The following is a 20100-nucleotide window of genomic DNA, read 5'->3' as shown; positions in this document are numbered from 1 at the left end:
AAAGAACACAAAAGTAGCCCAAAACAGTGCCAAAACATCACCAAAATATCAACAAAACAGCCCCAAAACAGTGCCAAAACAGCCCAAAACAGCCCAAAACATCACCACAACAGCCAAAACATCACCAAAACAGTACCAAAACAGTGCCAAAACAGCCCAAAAAACAGTACCAGGACAGTGATTTCAGCATCCATACTACAGTAAAAAAACTGTTTTCATTTTTGTCTTTTCAAACAAAGGCTTTTTGGTGGACCAGATCACTATTTCAGTGTGGACAGAAGGCCAGAACAGACAACGAGGTCTACAAATAATTGTATTGTATAATATAAATAACTAAGTAAATACCAGTAAAATGGTAGCTGTGTGTTATACACTCTGACAAAAGTTCCAGCTTGCACCCTGAAGGTTTATTTAGATTGTCCCTCTTGAGGAAACCTTCATGCCTTGTTTACTTAGTTCTAATCAATTCTCAGTATAACAAGCTTCTCACCACTGACCTGTAGGTTTTCCAGCAGACCCTGTCATTTTACCATCCCACAGAGAGTATGATCAGGAAAAAATGATCAGTACACAACCTCACCCTGCTCTATAGGACTACTGCAATATGACAAGAGGTCCTCACTATCTCACCTTACACAAACCTGTGTTCTGAGGAATCTTAATAATTTACAATGAATCTTAATCAAGACCTCACAAGTATAAGGTTCTATCTGACAATTCTGTCATTTTAAGAACATATTTTTTGAAACTCTTAATTCATATTGTGTTTCACCGCTCACATATATTCAGGGGAATGTAAATAACACATTAAATCCCATTAACAAATCTTTGCCAAAAGGTCAGAACATTATAATTCCAAAGTATTGTAATACTGATCTATTAAGAGGCTTTTAACAAGCTATCAAGGCGTAGGTGTAAGTGTGCCAAGTTCACCAAGGACTTTGAGTTGTATTTTGCCTCACTTGTCAGTGTCTTTGGATAAAAGCATTTGCCAATAAATAAACATGGCCTAACTTGAATAAATAAAATGGAAAATTGGCTTCTTGTCTTCAGATGGCTGCCAACAATCTCTGTGTAATAGACAGAATAAAGAAAACAGGGTTGAGCAGGTCATTTGTGAATACCAGCTCCGAAACTATTGTTGCAAAAAAATGTCCCCTATTGTCAAAACATGTTATTTGACTCTTTTATCCTGGGTAATCTCTTAATGGATTGGCTTTTTCTACCTTTAAAAAAAGGAATAAACAGATCTTTCTATTGGCTACACTCAATTACAGCTAAAGCTCCCCCAAGAACCCTGGGATGAGATTCTGAACTACAAGCTTGATCTGAGTTTACAGTTAATTTCAGGTTCTTCTTTGGGTGGAGCGCGGAAATAATTTGACACAGATGCCTTGCTTTCCGCTGCAGTATGCAATCAGAGAGAAAGAGAGAAGCATATCCTCCTGGTTTCTCAGGAGAATTTTGTGATAAGACAGTGGACAGCAAGACTAAGTTCAGCTTTGGACGAACAGCTGAGCGTGATATTCAATTGGTGGATGCAAAAAAAAAAAAAAAAAAAAAAAAAAAAAAAAAAAAGAAACATAATTCCACCTACATTGCTAAGATGACTGATACGTGGAATGTCAACTCCCATTAAAGGCGACCAACAGATAGCAAGCTACAAGGCCGATCGATAGAATTGGCTGACGTCTGAATTCACTCACTGGAGAGGTGGGAAAGAAAAACAGGCATTGCACAATGCAGGACCCCACCAGTCATTTAACCTTACATAACCCTCGACAAGACTTCAGCCTCTCCATTGAGTCAATAAAAGTGTTACTGCACACCATGTTACAATTAACAGGAACACACTGGAACAATGAAAAAAAATTTTTTTTTGCCATACTAGCTCGAAAGAGTCTGTTAGGAGTTGGAACAGTGTTAAACAGATGAACCCGATGACCTTTCGTGCAATCCGTATGCTCTGAGAGATCACTGACTCAACATGCAGATGATAACAGAGCAAAAGCAGTGGAGCAGTGGAACAGGCTGTGCTAGTAAATACAAAAGTATCAGCTCTATTGGCAGTTTGCTGTAAAGCACATACTCCAATAATAAGCGATAACTAAAAAGCCAAAAGTGTTAATACTGCTTTGCTATATATACAGGGAAAAAAGATATTGTAATATTGCTGACCACCACAAGATCATACAATGGAGGACAGATAATGCATGCAAGCAGTATGAGCATAAACAGATAAACACACATGGAGCAACCCTTCAGATATTCTCCTCTCACAAGTGTGTGAAAGAGTTCTAAAAAAAAGGAAAAAAAAAGTTCTAGAAAGCAGGCTCTCTTTAGCACCACTTTTGAAACTGACAGCAGGAAGTTAACACACATCTTATCCCACCACGAAGACCGAGTTTTCTAGAAACTTCCACAAACCGCATGAGATAGGCTCACCTGCAGCGTCTTCGTCTTCCTCCCTCAGGACGTTGTCATCATTGCTGTCTTCCTGAGGGGAATTCCTGCCGTCATCCACGGGGACCACCGTGAAGTTTGTGGGCATTTTTACAGCATGTGCTTCTCAGCGAGTACGTCTCCTACTCCTTATCTCTCTCTCCCTCTCTCTCTCTCTCTCCCTCTCTCTCGCTCGCTCTGTCTTACTCAGTCTGCTTTAATGTCTTTTTTGCTTCCTCCAGGAAGCAACTCCTTCTTGTCCTGTGCGGTGGCTTATCTGAGCGAAGTTCTCTGTTTCACTCTGAGTGCTTGGATACCGGTGGCCCATGTGACCAGCCTTCTGACAAATATGGAGCAGCCACGCCCAACTGTCCACGCACACACGCATAGCCTGGTGAAGTCTGTCTCTTGTCTGCTGCAGCGGGAATCTCCAAAGACAGACGGAACTAGAAAGAGCAAGAGTTGAAAGGATGTATTGATTAAGCTAAGCTCTCTAGCCACTTCCTGTCTCTCTTAAAAAGGGTGAAGGGGCATGACGTGAAGAGTTCTTGCTCAATGAGTAACGCAGAGACTATTTGCACTGTGTGTCATACCTCCTTAAAACAGAAGTTTAATTAAAGTCAGTCTAGAATTTTAAACTGCAGAATTACAGATAAATACATACATAAATATTCATCCTAACATTGCTACATGGAGTCTAAGAGGAGTAACATGCATTTCTAATCAACACAGACCTCAGCTCCAGTGCTGAGGAAAATGCGATCACTGCTGAACTGTTCCAGGAAAGCAATTGTGCATAGCTAAATTTGGCTTTGGCTACATGATGAATAGCTTATTCTGTTTGCCAGGATTATCCAGTATCTTATCATAATGTCACTCCACATACAGAACTCATCTGTTTACACTCTATGCTTCACTACAAGATAAGGTTATGGTCAGGTTCGTAGGAAAAATTCAGGAATGCATCCAAAAAAGCACACTTTTTTCATGTTTACAAGATGAGTGAATTAAACAAAACAAAAAAAAACCTTCCCTACACTATGGCTGAGCAATGTATCAATATAATAATAATTCTACTGGACTATTGTGGGTATTGTTAGTACTTTAATAATACTGACAAACCTCAGTGTTACCCAAAGTAACACATATGTGGATTTATTTTTATATAATTTGTTTATTAAAAAAAAAAAGAAGACTGGCACAGCAGAAAAGTGTCATTATGAGACTGCTAGCTCAAACCCCGACAATGTCACACCAAAAGAGCACAACCAAGCAAAATTGGCCATGGTCTCTGGGTGGGAGGGGGGGTCACGTTACTCTCATAACCCTTATTCTTATGGTTCATTACTCTCCCCTGCCCATTAGAGTGACACTAGGCGATCATTAGTGCAGTGGCAGCTCGTCCATAGGGGCAGGTGGGGCAGAGAACCAGGATAGGATCCAAAAGTATGAAGCCACATTGAAAATAAGGGATTTTTTTTTATTTAAAACTGGAAATTAACAGAAAGGTTCAGAATTGTAAAAAAATTCTAAAACAAAAATGTACAACACCTTGACTATTCAATATTCAAAATGTTGCACAATTTCTAGGATATTTTTATTTCAAATGTAAGCAAAATTGTGATATTGACCACATTAATGTCTTTGTACAAAAGGTCAGATTTTCCGACTTATCCCTTCCATTGAAGCATGTGTTCAGATGACACGTGCACACTGTCTTTAAAGCAAAAAGGGAAGAAACCAAACACTAGAAAATTCAGAAATTCATGTAAATATTACTAAGATTTCTAAGACGTTGTTGCTGATGATATAATTTGTAATGAAAATTTTGTGTTAAATTGAAAAAGAATGCCAAACAGAAAGATTTTCACTAGTGCTCAGACTTTTGGACCCCACTATCAGCCATTCAACAAATATTGTCCTCATTTGCACACATTTTGAAATAATAATTACCTCTTGAGTGACCGTTTGTTGCTATTTCATAAATATAAGCCAATGTTCCACCGATTTGGTCGAATTTCAAAATATTGCACGATTGTTGCCCCATTTAGCTCCATAGAGTTATTATTGCACCTAGTGTTCCTAGAGGTCAAAACAGGAACTGCAGCAAGTGCGGACTGAGGCCCATTGGACATGAATCACGGTGCCTCATACTCATTCTACAAACATTTTCAGTAGAGGAGCAACACACAGGACAGTTAATGACAGGGTTGCCAAATTAGGCTAGTTTAAAAATACTCCACGGCCAAATAATCAGAATTAAAGTGTAAGTGTAGACTGTGTGTCTGTGATGTACATTTCTATCGTAAGATATATTGCAAAGATTGGGAAGTTTATGGAGTTTATGATGTCCACACACCAGAAATGTGTGCGCACCACCACAATGTCCTTGTTCTCCACACAAAGGCTAAGAAAAAGAAGAAAAATATGTCTCCTTTTTCCAAGGTCTGAATTGTTTAGGCTGTTTTCGGGTATTTTGTGCAGTTTTTCAGTTGTAATTGGGCTGGAAATTTTGCTGGCAAATCCACCTTCTGTATCGAACTCAGTTGAACAAAGTTACGTCTAAAAGCACTTAAATCAAGCTACTAGATTGTATGCTGGATGACTGTATGTTCTCGACTCAACTGTCCATTACCGGGTTACTCTAAAATATTTACTAGACAGCAGCTTATTAGCTACGTCAACTGGGACAGCCGTTCGATTTACTTTACTTTGAGGCGATGTTATTATTAATGTTGCCCAACCCAAATCTATGGTCATGATCCACTGCTAGATGGATGTCTGTGAGCTTATGTATGCAGAAGAAGGCAGTTGGTGTCTCTCTCTAAACAGTTTGTAAGGATGCAGTCACACAGCTGCGCATGTCTCAGGGGAAGCACGGGTTAGCCCTCACTGGGCAGTAGCTGTCGTATGATAGGGGAGAGCTTGCGACCGGGTGGGACGTGGCAATGACCAAATTGGGAGAAAATGAGGTAAAGAAAAATTATCACAGTTTTTCTGATGGTACATTATATGCGGCTTGAAAAACTGGCTTTTACAACCTATATATAACCTATATATAACCTATATATAACAAATATGCAAATATGGGGCCATTTAGAATTACCCACTACTTACTCCTCAGACAGCTTACAACGTGTCCAAATGTTTAACCATATGTCGTACAACCCTTTTGAGAGTCTCCATAACTATTCAGTTACTGTTCTTGTTTCAGACTGTCACCTCTTGTGCCACAGGTCATGAACATCCCATGCTTTACCTTTTTGAGTTAAATTAGAAATCACAAAACATTCCTATGCTGTTCAAACTGTTTGCTCTTAGACTGCAGGCCTACTTCATGTGTTCCTGCTCATGTGACATGGCTGCATGATGAGTAGTGCACTGGGTGTAGCTTTAGTCATGAAACATTTGGAAACAGGAAACTCTTGACAAACTTATTACACTGAATATAAAACAGACCCAATTGCTTAACTAGTCATTATATAGAATATGCAGTTCCAGTATATAAAAACCCCACTTTGGAAAAATCCCACACCGTCATATAATTTTGAAGCTGTAAAAGCACATCACATGAAGTTAAATTATATTATAACCCTAAATGCATTAGCAAAAAATATGCATCAGTAAATGAGTAACCAGTAAAAGCCAGTCTTTATTCAAATAATATTTTTAACATCAAAATAATTGCCAATGTGATGCAGACAATCCATAGACTTTTTTTTAAATGCCAGACTCACCCAGGCATCACATTTATCCATCAGGACTCGGACAGAGCGGCACTTATTTGCTGTACATTCCAATAGCCAGTTAAAGCCTGAAGAACAAGAAGGCCTTCCTTCAAGAACATCCCAAAAACCTCATTACCCCGTTACTGCAGGATTCAGGAAACGGTAGGAATTGTGTTTTCCACATGATAGGAGAGGCTTTACCCCCAAGTGCTGGGAGTTGAGTTCCCTGACTTTTATTTGGCTTCATCATGATTGTAGGAAAAACAATTTTAAGACCTTATAATATAATGCATGTTAAAGCCAAAACAAATTAGTCTCACATTGCACAATGCAATCTGCCAATGACTTGCCAATAACAAACATCATTAGTTATTTTAACACCAATACAATTATTTCTTGGTGTGTACTCATTATAAAACAGTCTATCACACCGTCCTCTTCTGTCAGTGTACCACGATTCAAACATGTAGAGTCTGAGGGTTTGTTAACTGCTATCTCTAAAGATATTTAATGTTTCCGTGAAAGTTTCTGCATGAAACTCGCTGTGGTCCCTCCACTAGCTTCATGTAGCTGCATGCAGCCACTGTGAAACACAAGTGCTTGCTTACAAAGCCAAAAACAGACCCCACCTACCTGAAGGCACTTATAAAATCCTGTCCTGAACCATGATCCCTTCCAGACACAAGCATGGCTTGACTTACACACCATCCCTCAGTATACAAGGAAAATATGCATCAAGACTCTTCTCTGTCCTGGCACCCAAAAGGTGGAATGAACTTTCCCTCACTGAAGTGTGCAGCCCCACCTCTTCACCTAACAACTAACAAACACTCAAATGAACAAAAGAAAACTCCTCTCTAGCTTTATAGTATTATTACTATAAAATTAGTAAGAAAACTGTGGTCTTTTTTCAATCCACTGCCTATATCTTGCACTGAAAAACCGCGTCATGTAATTGTGTCATGGTGTTCAAAAGTTTGTTTTCCAGTTGAAAATTGGCATATGGAAACCAAATACAGTACAGTGCAGTGAGCCAATCAGATTGCAACTCCAAGATTCCGAAGCTTGTGGCCAGAAAAGTGTAAAAAAAACAAAAGATATAAGACTCTCCATAGGCTGTGGGTGGAGAGGCTGAGACTGAGACTATTCCATTAAAGACTCTACAACAACCCCATTCCTGTAGAGAAAAGTGAACGGGCAGTTATTCTATTACAATTCGTCACAACTCCATTATTGTTCTTTCAAATGCGCCATTTGGAGCAGAGATGTACTTAACATTTAATTAACGTTAACATTTACAGAGCCACATAGTGTAATAGAACAGAGCTGAAAAGATTGCATTTTAAAGTAGATTGCAGTAAGTATTTCCTTCTTCATAAGCAAATCCTCACATTGTTTTTCAGTAAAGAGATCAAGTGATGTGCATGACGTGGTTTTATGGAAAAGTTATGACACACCTGCACCACATTTCACACTTTTCCATTATATTGATTGTATTAGAATGTGACATCGATCGCTGACAGAAAAAAAAAATGCATAATGGTAAGGATAAAAGGCATAGGTAGGTGTCGTGTACGCGTACGAGGAGGATTAACGGAAAAGTTCACCTCATTTCAAAGTCAGAAACAACAGTATCACTATCCTCCTGCATTCCGGCCCCTATGGTTTAACATGGCTATTCCCAGCTTATTGATCCTTCAGGAAATACAAGAGATGTGCATAGATAGGGTTTCCAATGCACCATCTCTGAGCTGTACGGCCATTTTACCATTTTGAAAGAATTTTATACAGGTCACCCTGATAATCAGACTATTCAGTAATAACGAAACACTAAAATTGTGTTTTGTTTCTTAACAGAAGGTAAAAGATTTTGTCAAAATGGACATTCACAGAGCTGTATTCCTGACAGGGCCTTTAAATAACTGTTTCACACCCTGCCGTGTTTAAGTATACAACCAGCCTTCAGGCACCTGAGCATTTCCTAGGAACTTTAGTGCACCAAGACAGACATTTACACATGTTTGTTTTGTGTGGTCTTAATTTTTAACTTTTGCTTTATTGACTGTGTCATGCTACAAGGCCTGTATTTGTTATGTTGACACAGCACTCATTTACTTTGTATCCTAACAACTAATGCCCCCGGCAAACATCATCACTGCTGAGCGATCATGTGGAGCGAGGAAGTGCAAACAGAGAGTCAGCTGTTAATGACAGACAGGGTAAGATGGACACAGCATTCCCCCCGAATCCTATTGTTCATCCTAATCCAATAAGGATCCCGTACACTGGTTTTTGGCTAAAGTCAGACTTACATGCCTGCTAATGCTGAATGCACATTACATGATACTCTTTGATCAATCTTGTAGTCTCAGTAGCTCTACAACAAGTAGCAAGAACAGATGAACAACAGCCAATTAGAGTCAGAGAGGAAACAACTGTAAGCACAATATTGTTGCTTCTATAAGAAATTATTTGGCATGTTGTAAGGAACAGCAAAAATAAGAACAATAAGGTGCCTATGCACCTTTGGTGCTTGGCCCCCTAAATACAACATTATTCCTGGCAACTCACAATATAAAAACACCTGCGTTTCTTTTCATTACACCTCCAGTTCTCTTTGCAGAACAGACAATCCCCATTGCCCATATCTCCCCAACACAAGCTTTCTCCACATTATTTTCTTATTTCTCTTTTTTCTTGTTTCCATACAAACTGCAAAAATAACCACCACAGACAGCTGCTCAGGCTCCATCTTGACAAAGTCACATGATAGACAGCTCTCGTGTTTATTTCCATAAGAAAACATGTTTTGGGAATCAGGCATGCTTCACTGGGGATCTCTCCAGGTGAAAGACTGTGCAGTGTGTAAGCGTCGTCTGTGATGGATTGCGTAGTGTACACACTGCTATGTCCGCAAAACAACAGATCACAAGTGAAGCCATTTAGTGTGAGAAGTATAGCGATTTGAAATGTTGAAACTCATGTAGTGTCCATTAAGGATAAGGATTTATAAATTACTGTGAAATTTCCATCACATCTCCACTTTCTTTCTTACTGAGAAAGTTTATTTAAAAGCTTGACATATCACTGCTCACCCCTTGAGCATTTTTTTGTGAAATGGGGGCAAAATATATGGTATGATGATCAAACAACCCAATAAGATATACCAAATATCACATTTTTTGGAAACATCATGGTAAAAGTGAAAAGTTTTGTGTGGCTGTTATACTTCATGCCAGCTTTTCATCTGGTATATAGCGTATTTCACCATGCACTGCATCTGGACAAAGTTTTTTGTGATTATTTTCTAAAGTGGTACAGCAGGATTTAACGGATAACAAGGAAGTAATGTGACGCTATGCAACCTACATTACATTAATCTGATTTCAGCAATCCTAGTACTCCCTAATCTTATGAGTATGACTAGAATGAACTTCCTCTTCTATAACAGCACAGTATGGACAAAATGTTAAGAACACTCTGCTAAACTCTCGAAGTTACACTGATGTTTGGATCTGGTAAAATCTTCACACAGTTAGTTAGAGCTGCAATTGAACCAAGTGATCATGTGAATCATCAAAACTTGCACAGAAACATTCATCTGGAACATCTCATTTCAGCTCATGGCATATGCAATAAAATATTTAGTATTGTGTTAGAGCACTTACTGAGATTTCTCTATGATACCAAAATTATGCAATCCTCCTGTAGAGCCCAAGATTAAAATCCCAGCTTCTGAATTGTTTGCTGTTTGATGCTTCCTAACTGGGAGAGCAAACATATGATGACAGGGTGTTTAATCTAGTTTTGAAACAAAAGATGTAAGAGGTTGAGTGTGTTTCTGCAGAAAAGAAGCACCAAATGACAGAAATGGATGTTATGTTTTGATGTAGACAGTCTGAGTATATTTATCAGTTTGACAGCTGCTTCTATTTAGGGAAGTGATTGTCAAAGTGGGGTCTGTGAAGCATAGCCAGGGAGATGGAAACGAACATTTATTAAGTTCTAACATGACTGGAGACTTGAAATGAATAGGTTTAAGCAAACCTTAATAACATGAAACCAAGCACGCCTATAAATAACATCAATTTGTACCTTTGTATGTTCATAAAAGGAATCTATACTGAGGGTTCATGGATTACTTACTGTTAAAGGGGTCCCTGCCTGCACAAAAGTGAAGTAACAAGTAAGACATCATCTATCCCATCTGTCTCTCCTGGCATCTTCCCTTACAAGAGCTATGAGTGCTGAAGAAGTACATTGGAAAAAGTCTTTGGGACTGTAACACCACCTCCTGGTGATCCTCAGCAAGAGCAAAACACTTTCCTTTCCAGACATTAGTGGAAAATTCCACATGATTTTAAACAGGAACTGAATGACTTCCTACCTAAATGAGTTTTCCTAAAAAATGAAAATAGATTAAGATATATAACACAATCTTCCACATTATAAAGCTTAGACATTATGCAAACTTGAATAGACCCTTCTACTATTGTGTACATTCAAATATTATGAAAAAAATGTGGGGAAGGCGTGATATCCTAGGAAAATTTATAAGGTAATTTTCCTGGCAACCTCTCATCCACACAGCCTACCCTGAATTTCCAGTTGTTTACAAGTCAAAAGACAAAAGCCCTTTTAGTCAACATTTAAGGCAGATTTTTGAGACTCAGTTGATGTTTGGGCTTTAAGAAAAGATCAGGAACCCCTGAGTCACATATAATCTAGCCAGTGTTAAGATATGAGGTATTCAAGTCCAAGAATGTATCACATCAACAGGCAACAGTGCTGCAATGACATTTAGTGATCGTCAAACACATTGAGACATGATGAGTACGATTTCTTCTTTCTTCCTCAACACACTGTGATTGCATCCTGTTAGACTCACAATGCTTTGTTGCTCAAGTTAAAAAAAAATCTCAGTCGATTCAGACGTTATGTCGTCTGGTACCTGTCAGCTCTACCACACTGAGGTACTCACAGCATAGAGAAATGTCTAATGTTCCAGTATTATACACGTGTTTATTATAATTACTGTTTTTACTTTACATCAAATGGCCTGATTTAGCCCACGAAAGAACCTAGGCAGGCAAACAGGTAATACCTGGGCAACACTAGAAGACATTCAGGTTAATTTTGAGGTTGATTCTCCTGACAAAAACATGTACTAATTTTAGGCTGATCTTAAAAGATAAATGTTCGATGCATACACAAGTAACCCTAAATGTCTCGCATGAAATCCAACAATTAAAGTCAATCCAATAATTACGTCTTTTGGTATAGGTACAGTTGAGGCCAAAAGTTTACATACACCAAGGGTCAATACATTCCAACTCTATTTTTCACAACTCCACACATTTCACATTACCATACCTTTCCCTGTGTTACGTCAATTCAGGTATCTACTTCCTTTTTCAAAATAATATCTAAGAGAGACTTATTTACACTTTTATTTACTATATCAGTAAAAATTTACATACACGTTGTTAGTAGTTGGTGGCATTGCCCTATTAATTGCTCGAATGTCCACAAGCTTCTCACAATACTTTGCTGGATTTTTTGCTCACTCCTCCTGACAGAACTGGTGTAACTCAGTCAGACACACTTTTTCAGTTTAGTCCATAAATTTTCAGCTCACTTTGTTGTCTTACAGCTTTGGAGGTATGCTTAGGATCTTTATCCGGCTACATTATCCTGCTGGAAGACCCAGTTGTGACCAAGTTTTAACTTTCTGGCTGATGTCTTGAGCTGTTGCTTCAGTATTGCTAGAATATCCTCCTTCCTCATGGCGCCATCTATTTTCAGAGGTGCACCAGCAAAACCCCCCTACAACATGATGCTGCCACCCCCATGCTTTTTCTTCCATACATAGTGCTCATCATTATGACCAAAAAGTTCACTTTTGTTTCATCTGATTAGAGAACATTCCTCCAAAAGGCTAGTTCTTACCTGCAAACTTCAGTCTGTGTTTTTATGCCGATCTTGGAGGACTTCTTCCTTGCGAGACAGCCTTTCATTGAAAGGCGATGTAGGAGTCTCTTAATGGTGGATGTACATACTTTGGTACCTGATGCCTCCAACTCCTTCACCAGCTCCTTTGTTGTTGGCTTGGGGTTCAGTTGAACCTTTTGAACCAAAGTTTGTTCAATCCTGGGAGTTAATTTGTGCCTCTTTGCCAAACAATGCAGTGTATGTGTGGTCCCAAGAATTCTATATTTGCATACAATTGTTTGTACAATTGCTCATGGTACATTCAGTTTTTTGGAAATTTCTCCTAATAAGGAACCAGACTTGTGGAGTTTCACAATTTGTTCTGAGGTCTTGGCTGAGTTGCTTGGATTGTTCCATGGTATCAAGGGCAAAAAGACACTGGCTCTAAGTAGGCCCTTAAACAGCCACAGGTACACTCCCAATTAACTCTTAATTATGATAACTGGCCAATCAGAAGCTTCATTACGTCAATTTCTGTAATCTTCCACACTGTTTAAAGACAACTTGGTGTATGTAAACTTTAACCCACAGGAATTCTGATACAGTGAATTAAAGCTGCAATAAATCTGTCTCTAATCAATTGTTTTAAAATGACCTCTGATGTAAACAAAGCAGAGACAACATGTAGAGTTGCGAAAAACTGGGATTAAGATTGTGAGATCTTTAGCCTAGGTGTATATAAACCTTTGGTCTCAATTAGACATATGCTTTCAATCTAGCAAACAGTCAAATGTTCATTCACACAGCCAACTGAATATGAAAAGAACGGAATATTTACAAATCCATCTCTGAGGAGGATCAGAGTGTAAAAGTAGTAAAAGGAGTTCAGCACTTAAGCGATGAAGTCATCTATATACAGTATATCAGTCTGCATGATGCATTTAAAAAATAAATAGAGTAAGAACTTCTAAACATAGAAAGAACGGACAGGAATTTTGGCAACCCTAATGCACACAGTCGACACATGTACACTCACACGCCATCTCGCATGTCAAAGCACATGCATGCAACTCTCTCAGCTGTCTGCTTGACAGGACAGGATCAGGCGATGCTTTATTTTTCTCTCTTATGCAATGAGAGAGCTGTGCCCAGCATGCCACAGGCAGCCCTGCTGACTGGTAGAGGCTTCCTGAGGTAGAAAGGGAGGGAGCGTCAGGGGAAGTCACCTAAAACCACAGACACTCCAGCAGCTTAACACCAATAAGTGAAAGAGACAGCTGAGTAGAGTTCACGTCTGATATTTAATAGCGTAGCCTAATCTACAGCAGACTTATGACTCAAATGTCTGTTATTAGACTGGCAGGAGTAATAAAGAAATTCTGTGAATTCACAGACAGGTCATGGGTTTTAGATTGAAAACAGAAAATTGTTGTGTCGCATTCTGCCGTAACCCGTTTTTTTTTTTTTTTTTTTTTTTTAGTAACTTTATAGGATTCGCAAGCTATTCACTATGACAAGAACAAACAGGCTTCAATTTTATCCCCTTTATCAATTTATATATTTATAATAGATTTCCACAGCAATGGTTAAAATGATTTTACCATTCAGGAACCCTCCAATCATGAATAATCATTTTAAATCATTTTAAAAATACATTTACATTATAAGCTAGGGCTGCCATGATAACAAAAATAATAATAAAAATTTACATTGTACACGTTATTCTCATGTACATATTAGTCAGCAAGGAGAATAGTGTGATTCTATACCATAATTACACTAATCCCTCACATCCAACCTCCCCTACATTCCCCACAAAACCAGACTTTTTACTTTATTCTAATATAGATAGATAGATAGATAGACAGATAGATAGATAGACAGATAGATAGATAGATAGATAGACAGAGAGATATATGCACAGTTTGTGCTTTAACGCAGCAGAGCAGTTGGTTGCGTTTCCTCAAGTAACTGACGAAATCAAAAATCATGACCATGATTCAAATATGATTAATTATACATGGATTAATGGATTTTATTTAGTGACTGACTTCTGACTATGGATTTTATTTAGTGACTGACTTCTGACATAAGACAGTATTTTTGTCAGAAGTCAGTCACTAAATAAAATCCATAGACCCTCACAGTAGGTGTGGTTATTTACAGCTTACACACTTAGATCTACAACTGAGATCTACAACTCAGCCTGTTATGAGCACAGATGTACACGCACATACCCACACCACACACACACCCACACACACACACCCACACACACACACACCCACATACACACACAAAACGGAGGGTCAGTCGATGTGCACAGCTCTGCAAAACACAGGAAGTAACCAGACACTGCAACCTAAAATGTTATATGGACAGAAAAGGGGAGCTCAGTTTAGCTTTGAATTTTGAAACCCTCATAAGTGGACACACTGTACAAGATTCAATAACTGTCTATAAGCTAAAACCTAAAAATACAACAGTGTGTAAAATAAGTGGCATAAATACTGTAAACAAAAATAAAATGCAATAAAAAAAAACCAACTGAACAATGTGGAGTGCTTTTAATGAAATGCTGATTTCCTTAAAGTGTCCAAAGATTTTACACTGCATCATCGCTGCAGCGTTTATAATCTCTCTAGAGAGACTATTACAGCCTGCTCCATCGTAAATCTATTCATTGTGGGTAATAAACGCAATCATCAGGCGTAATGAAGAAAAAAACAAGAAGGCCAAAGCAGGGAAGGAAACACTGCTCTCAGCGTAGGCAATAATGGTCCCAACAGACAGCAGCACCAGGGTGACACTGTAATTTCACGTCAAAGCACGAGCCACTGATTCACGAGTCACTGATTCACAAGTCACTGATTCACGAGTCACTGATTCACGAGTCACTGCATCCAAAAGTACATAGATGCCAAGCATGCAGTTAGGCTGTCTTTTGTTCATTAGGTAACAAAAAAAATTTAATTCCAGTAGTTTTCTTTTGAACTACACAAACCATAGTTATAATTATGCAAGGTTGCATGATAATGGACAAAATATTCACAGAAGAAAGCAGTTCTAAAGCATTTTCTCATTTAAAAAAAAAAAAAATTCTTTTCTTTCACTCTGTATATTATAAGCCTATTTATAAATCTGTGAATCAAAACGAGACTCACATTAACCAAGAGAATCTTTTAATGACTAGGCATAAACACAATTAAACGAAAATTTGATTTGTTTTTAATCAACTATGCCAGAGAGACTAAAAAAACACCATCTGCCAATAACCAATTAGCAAAATTGAATAAAAATCATCTCATGGGATTTTTTTACTAAGAAGGCTAAAAATCATGATTAAATTATAACTGTGTAGTTGTATATTACTACCTCAATGATTTAGGTCATTGTTTCCCTGTGTGTATGTGTGTGTGTAGGTGTGTGTGTGTGTGTGTACAGAAACGACTAGACTCCAGGAAGAGGGTTGAGACCTACTGACCTGGAATAATGAGCTTCAGTGCTTCATCCTATGACTGTATAAATCCCCGCCCCCAAAACCACTGTAACCAATCAAACCATCTTGTTTAAATTGCCAACATAGCTCCATTTGTGAACAAATTTCCATTTTGCTGTTTGGTACTAAACGTCAATCAATGCCAATGGCATTTAATCAACTTCATTCCCACATTTACTGTAATGTTATGATCGATAACTGTGTTAAGTGAAAAACAGCCAGTACTTGAGGCCATCCCAAGAGCATGTATGGAAATTTGGGAGGATAGGAAGGAGTAATAAAGGACTGGTGGCAAACATTTGTTTCCATGTTACATGTAAATCTTTGCCAATTTCAACAGTGTACATCAGGTTCATAAATAGATCAGTACTAAAGAACACTGAGCGTGGCTGAGGCTGACGAGACCTGAAGTTCTTATGGGATTTTTGTGAGCTCCTGGAGGAGTTGCTGCTCTCCGGGAAAGACTCACCGCTGCTTTAAATTACCCAATAATTTGTAGACTTTTCCAGACTGGTATATATTACAACAAAACTGTTTTGCAAATATTCCTTTGATAGTGGCATTATGGCTTTGACTTGCTCCTCGGTTTACTCATGTGCCATTTTTGTCTGATTTGCCATTTCAACTAAAGATCTGAAAGCACTGAAGTATTGGACCACAAAAACAATCCATGGACAATCATCTAACCACATCACTGCACTTACATAGAGCCTTGCAGTTATGTCTTTGTTTAAAAGGTCTGGTGTATAGCCTAATTTGATGCCCAAAATGGAATCTTATCTCTTCTTAACATGGAACACGCTTGCTTGCTTGGAACACGTGGAGCCTATATACGCATAATTTTATATAATTTTATATATAATTTTTTTACGCAAAATGACAGTCAATTGCTGTCAATTGCAAGTGCAGGCTGCTGAAAAAACAAATCTGAACTGATATAATAGCATTCAAAAACATAACATAAAAAAAATCAGACATCTAAAGAATGGCTTGGTTTCTAGCCGAGAATTTTATCTCGACACGTAGCAGCAGCAGAGTGGAACATAAAACAAGACTGCACTTCAATCAAGCCTGGCATTTTCTCTTAACAACCCAGACTACAACCGGAGACACTGTGTTGCTCTTAATCAAATCTGTGCTCGAAGGTCACCTGATTCACATTACTTTTAAAGATGCCGTTTAACGCTTAAGTCTAAGTTTGGTATAATAAGCACGACATATATGATGTGTCATTTTTTTTTTATTGGTATTGTGAGTGTAGTTATTAATATTAAAATTAAAACACATTGGACACGTACATGTGCAAAATACAGTCAAGGTGTAGTCCATGGGAATGTCTGTAAATGTTTTATAGTCATGGGAACTTCTATAATGTCACTGTGCAAAAATCAATCAATCAATCAATCAATCAATAAATAAGAAACTGGTCAGGGCTGTAGCTCTTTAGATGTTTGTTTAATCAGCTAATTAAAAATACAAATCAAATACAGCCTTGTTTATTCCTGTCCAATGGCTGATGATAAATTAGCTATACACACACACACACACACACACAAACATATATGTTAATTTTTGCCATCCACATCAAATTATTTGCTGTTAACAAATGCGACAGTCATTGACAGTCATGTCAGGTGATTACACAGAGTGAGACACCCCTTAATACACATCCATAACACATCATATATATTACACCACATACATATCACTCTTGTGTGTGTACTGAAAATGAATAAGGTGGATTATTTCCTTTTTCCCCCCCAAAATGTCTTTGGAGGCAAAAGTGAAAGTAGACAAACTATTGTTATTATTCAATCAAAATACAAATTATAAGCTTAGTGTTTCTGTTTACCAAGTTTCACAAATGACAAATGCAGCTGCCTTTGCCGCCACATCATTCTTATTATTCCATCGATTAAACCTCAACTATATTTTGATAGATTTTAGCTCTCCCATCTAATATTACCAACAGCCGCCACTCTTATTGTTCACCCTTGTTTTTCTTCACTTTCCTTCACTGTGAATTTTATCCTCCATCATGAAAGTGTTATCAGTGGAGACGTTAGTCTGAAAATAAAGTATTTTTCCTGAAACATCAGATATTTTCAATGGCATAATTGCTCAAACCAAAAGGATAAATTACAATTAGGCTGAAAAGTCCCAACTTATCTGAAAGGACGGAAAAGGTGGCGAGACAGTAACCCCATACTGAGCACTCAACCACTACCTGAATATGAAAACACATCCAGTCATAGCATCTCCTTTTTCCTGCCACAGAAGCAGATATTAAGCTTATATTACACGCACAAATCCGATTCATCCCATTAATTGTAATGCACCGACATAATCAACAAACTAACCCTGGTTAAAGAAGTATGTTGTCTTGGAAAAATGGTAACAGAATCTACCTTTGACACTAACAGACAAGACTAAAAGCCTACTTTAAGAGTCTGGCAACTTGATTTCCAACACCAGTTAGATGAGTCATTATTAATAATGGACACAGCTAAGCCTAAAAGCTGAATTAAAGACGATCCATCCATACATCATAAGATAGGATTACACTTGTTGGCTGATATTACTTTAAGTGAAGTTATGTACAATAACTTACAATAAAAAAAAAAAAGCACTCCAGAATGTCCAGCACGCAGTCTAGACACACCATGCCTAGAGAAAATAACTAATATTTCATTTTAACTCTACTGAGCAGAACTATTTTCAGAACTACACAATTTCCCAGACTTGCATAATTACCTTTCCACTTAATTTTCTGACTTTAAATACACATACCTTTGTCCACTTTATTCCTCCCTTTCAGTTTCTAATCCAACAAAAGTCCACACACAATATGAACACATAAATGTTATGAAATTATAGAGGACGCATGGAGGACGTGCATCAGCTTGCCTTTCTTCAGCTCTCCTGGTGGCCTTTGGATGCTCGGCTCGACAAGTCCGGGATGCGAGATGTGTGTCAAACTAAACACGGCGGTTTGTTTTGTCTGCGAAACAGCATACGTAATCCAGCATAATCACCCAGGGCATTTAACTTGCCTTATAATGTGTATAGCGTCTTTTTGGTGATCCATTAAACACAGTTTCAAGCAAGCAGTTCCAAACTTCCCAAATTGTCCCTGAATGCATTCAGATAGCTTGTGTAGCTTGTATGTAAATATTGTGTAATTTAAGACTAAGACCTAAGACCATACTGAATTTTGAGAACTGTTGGGAATATGCCATAACTGACAGCCTGTGCTGGGGAATTTGAGCTCTCAACCATGACGTCACAGGGGTCAGATATCATATTATGAATGCCATATTCATCATTTTATTCAAAGCAATCAGTGGAATCTACTGGAAGTTTTTCCAACCACCAGCAGAGGGGAAAGAGAACCAGGTGCCTCTATAGTAATATGATAACTTGACATATTTACATCAGTATAAATACAACATGCAAGTCCAATGGATAAAGCACATGGGGATATGGGAAATGATGGGAAACTCATCTGATTTCTTTTATCCTTGGAGGAGAGGTGTTAGCCTACCTAATAACACATGTGTCTTATTCACTGAGCTCAGATCAGCATGCATGCTTGGCAGTGCATGGTGATCATGTTAAAGCTGGGGTAATTCCTCATGTACAGATTTGTCCTGCAGTTCACTCAAGCGTGTAGAAAAGCAAGCAGCCCTGTTTCACTCACCGTATTTGTTAGGCTCTCTGCTGTACTGGAGGATAGGAACAGCCTCTGGCTCATCTAAATCTCCCTCACCTCCAAACCCAGGTGAGAGCTCGCGGTTATTATCGTGATGATTAAGCTCGCGCTCCTCGCTGTCACAGCACTGAGCCACCGGCAGCACCACGAACCTCTCCGTCATGTTTGTCCTCCGCCTCAATCTCACGGCTGAGCAGCTTTCACGGGTCAGATGGCGCTCGGTGTGCGGCTCATAGCCGGCAGTGCGTGCACTACTACACAAGCGCGCTCGTAACACAATGTACAAGAGAAGCAACCTCCATGCACCAGTGTCAATCCATGCCGCGGGGGGCGGGTCCGACTGCTGATTGGTCGAGCCGCGCGCGAGCCGCTTGTCAGTCAAAGATGAGTGTGAACGTCACAGTCCAAAACAAAGCGCCTTCTGGAGATGGCTCTGTAAGCAATGTGAGGAAACTTTCATTCCTTATTTTTATAGAAATCTTGGAAAAAAAAAAATATGCCATATAAAAAAAAAATAAAAAATCCCCACCCCAAAAATGTTGATTATTATTATTATTATTATTATTATTATTATTATTATTATTATTATTATTATCCATTTTCTGTGCTGCTTATCCTACACAGGGTCACAGGGAGCCCGGAGCCCATCCCAGGGGACTCGGGGGACAAGGCGGGCGGACACCCTGGACAGGATGCCAATCCATCGCAGGGCACAATCGCACACACTCACACACCCATCCACACACTACGGACAATCTGGAAATGCCAATCAGCCTACAACGCATGTC

The 20100-nt window shown here is 38.6% G+C and overlaps 1 protein-coding gene across 6 annotated transcripts in view; it reads right to left on the bottom strand.

Moving 5' to 3' along the window:
- slc12a7b (solute carrier family 12 member 7b) overlaps window positions 1-19605 on the bottom strand; it is a 71800-nt gene extending 52195 nt beyond the window's left edge. For 2 of the 6 annotated variants that reach the window (XM_034308539.2, XM_034308541.2), the window contains exon 1: window positions 19301-19605. In XM_034308539.2, coding sequence (XP_034164430.1) covers window positions 19301-19475 — 175 coding nt within the window. In that variant the 5' untranslated portion in view covers window positions 19476-19605. Of the gene's footprint in view, window positions 1-2445; window positions 2889-19300 lie in introns of those variants that run through there. The other 4 variants (XM_034308547.2, XM_034308550.2, XM_034308544.2 and 1 more) reach the window with 2 other exon arrangements.
- Between the last annotated feature and the right edge of the window lie 495 nt (window positions 19606-20100).

Source organism: Pangasianodon hypophthalmus, chromosome 1 (assembly GCF_027358585.1).
Source record: "Pangasianodon hypophthalmus isolate fPanHyp1 chromosome 1, fPanHyp1.pri, whole genome shotgun sequence".
NCBI classification, from domain to species: domain Eukaryota; kingdom Metazoa; phylum Chordata; class Actinopteri; order Siluriformes; family Pangasiidae; genus Pangasianodon; species Pangasianodon hypophthalmus.
The sequence above is the reverse complement of the archived record's forward strand: the minus strand, read 5'-3'. Positions and strand labels throughout refer to the sequence as shown.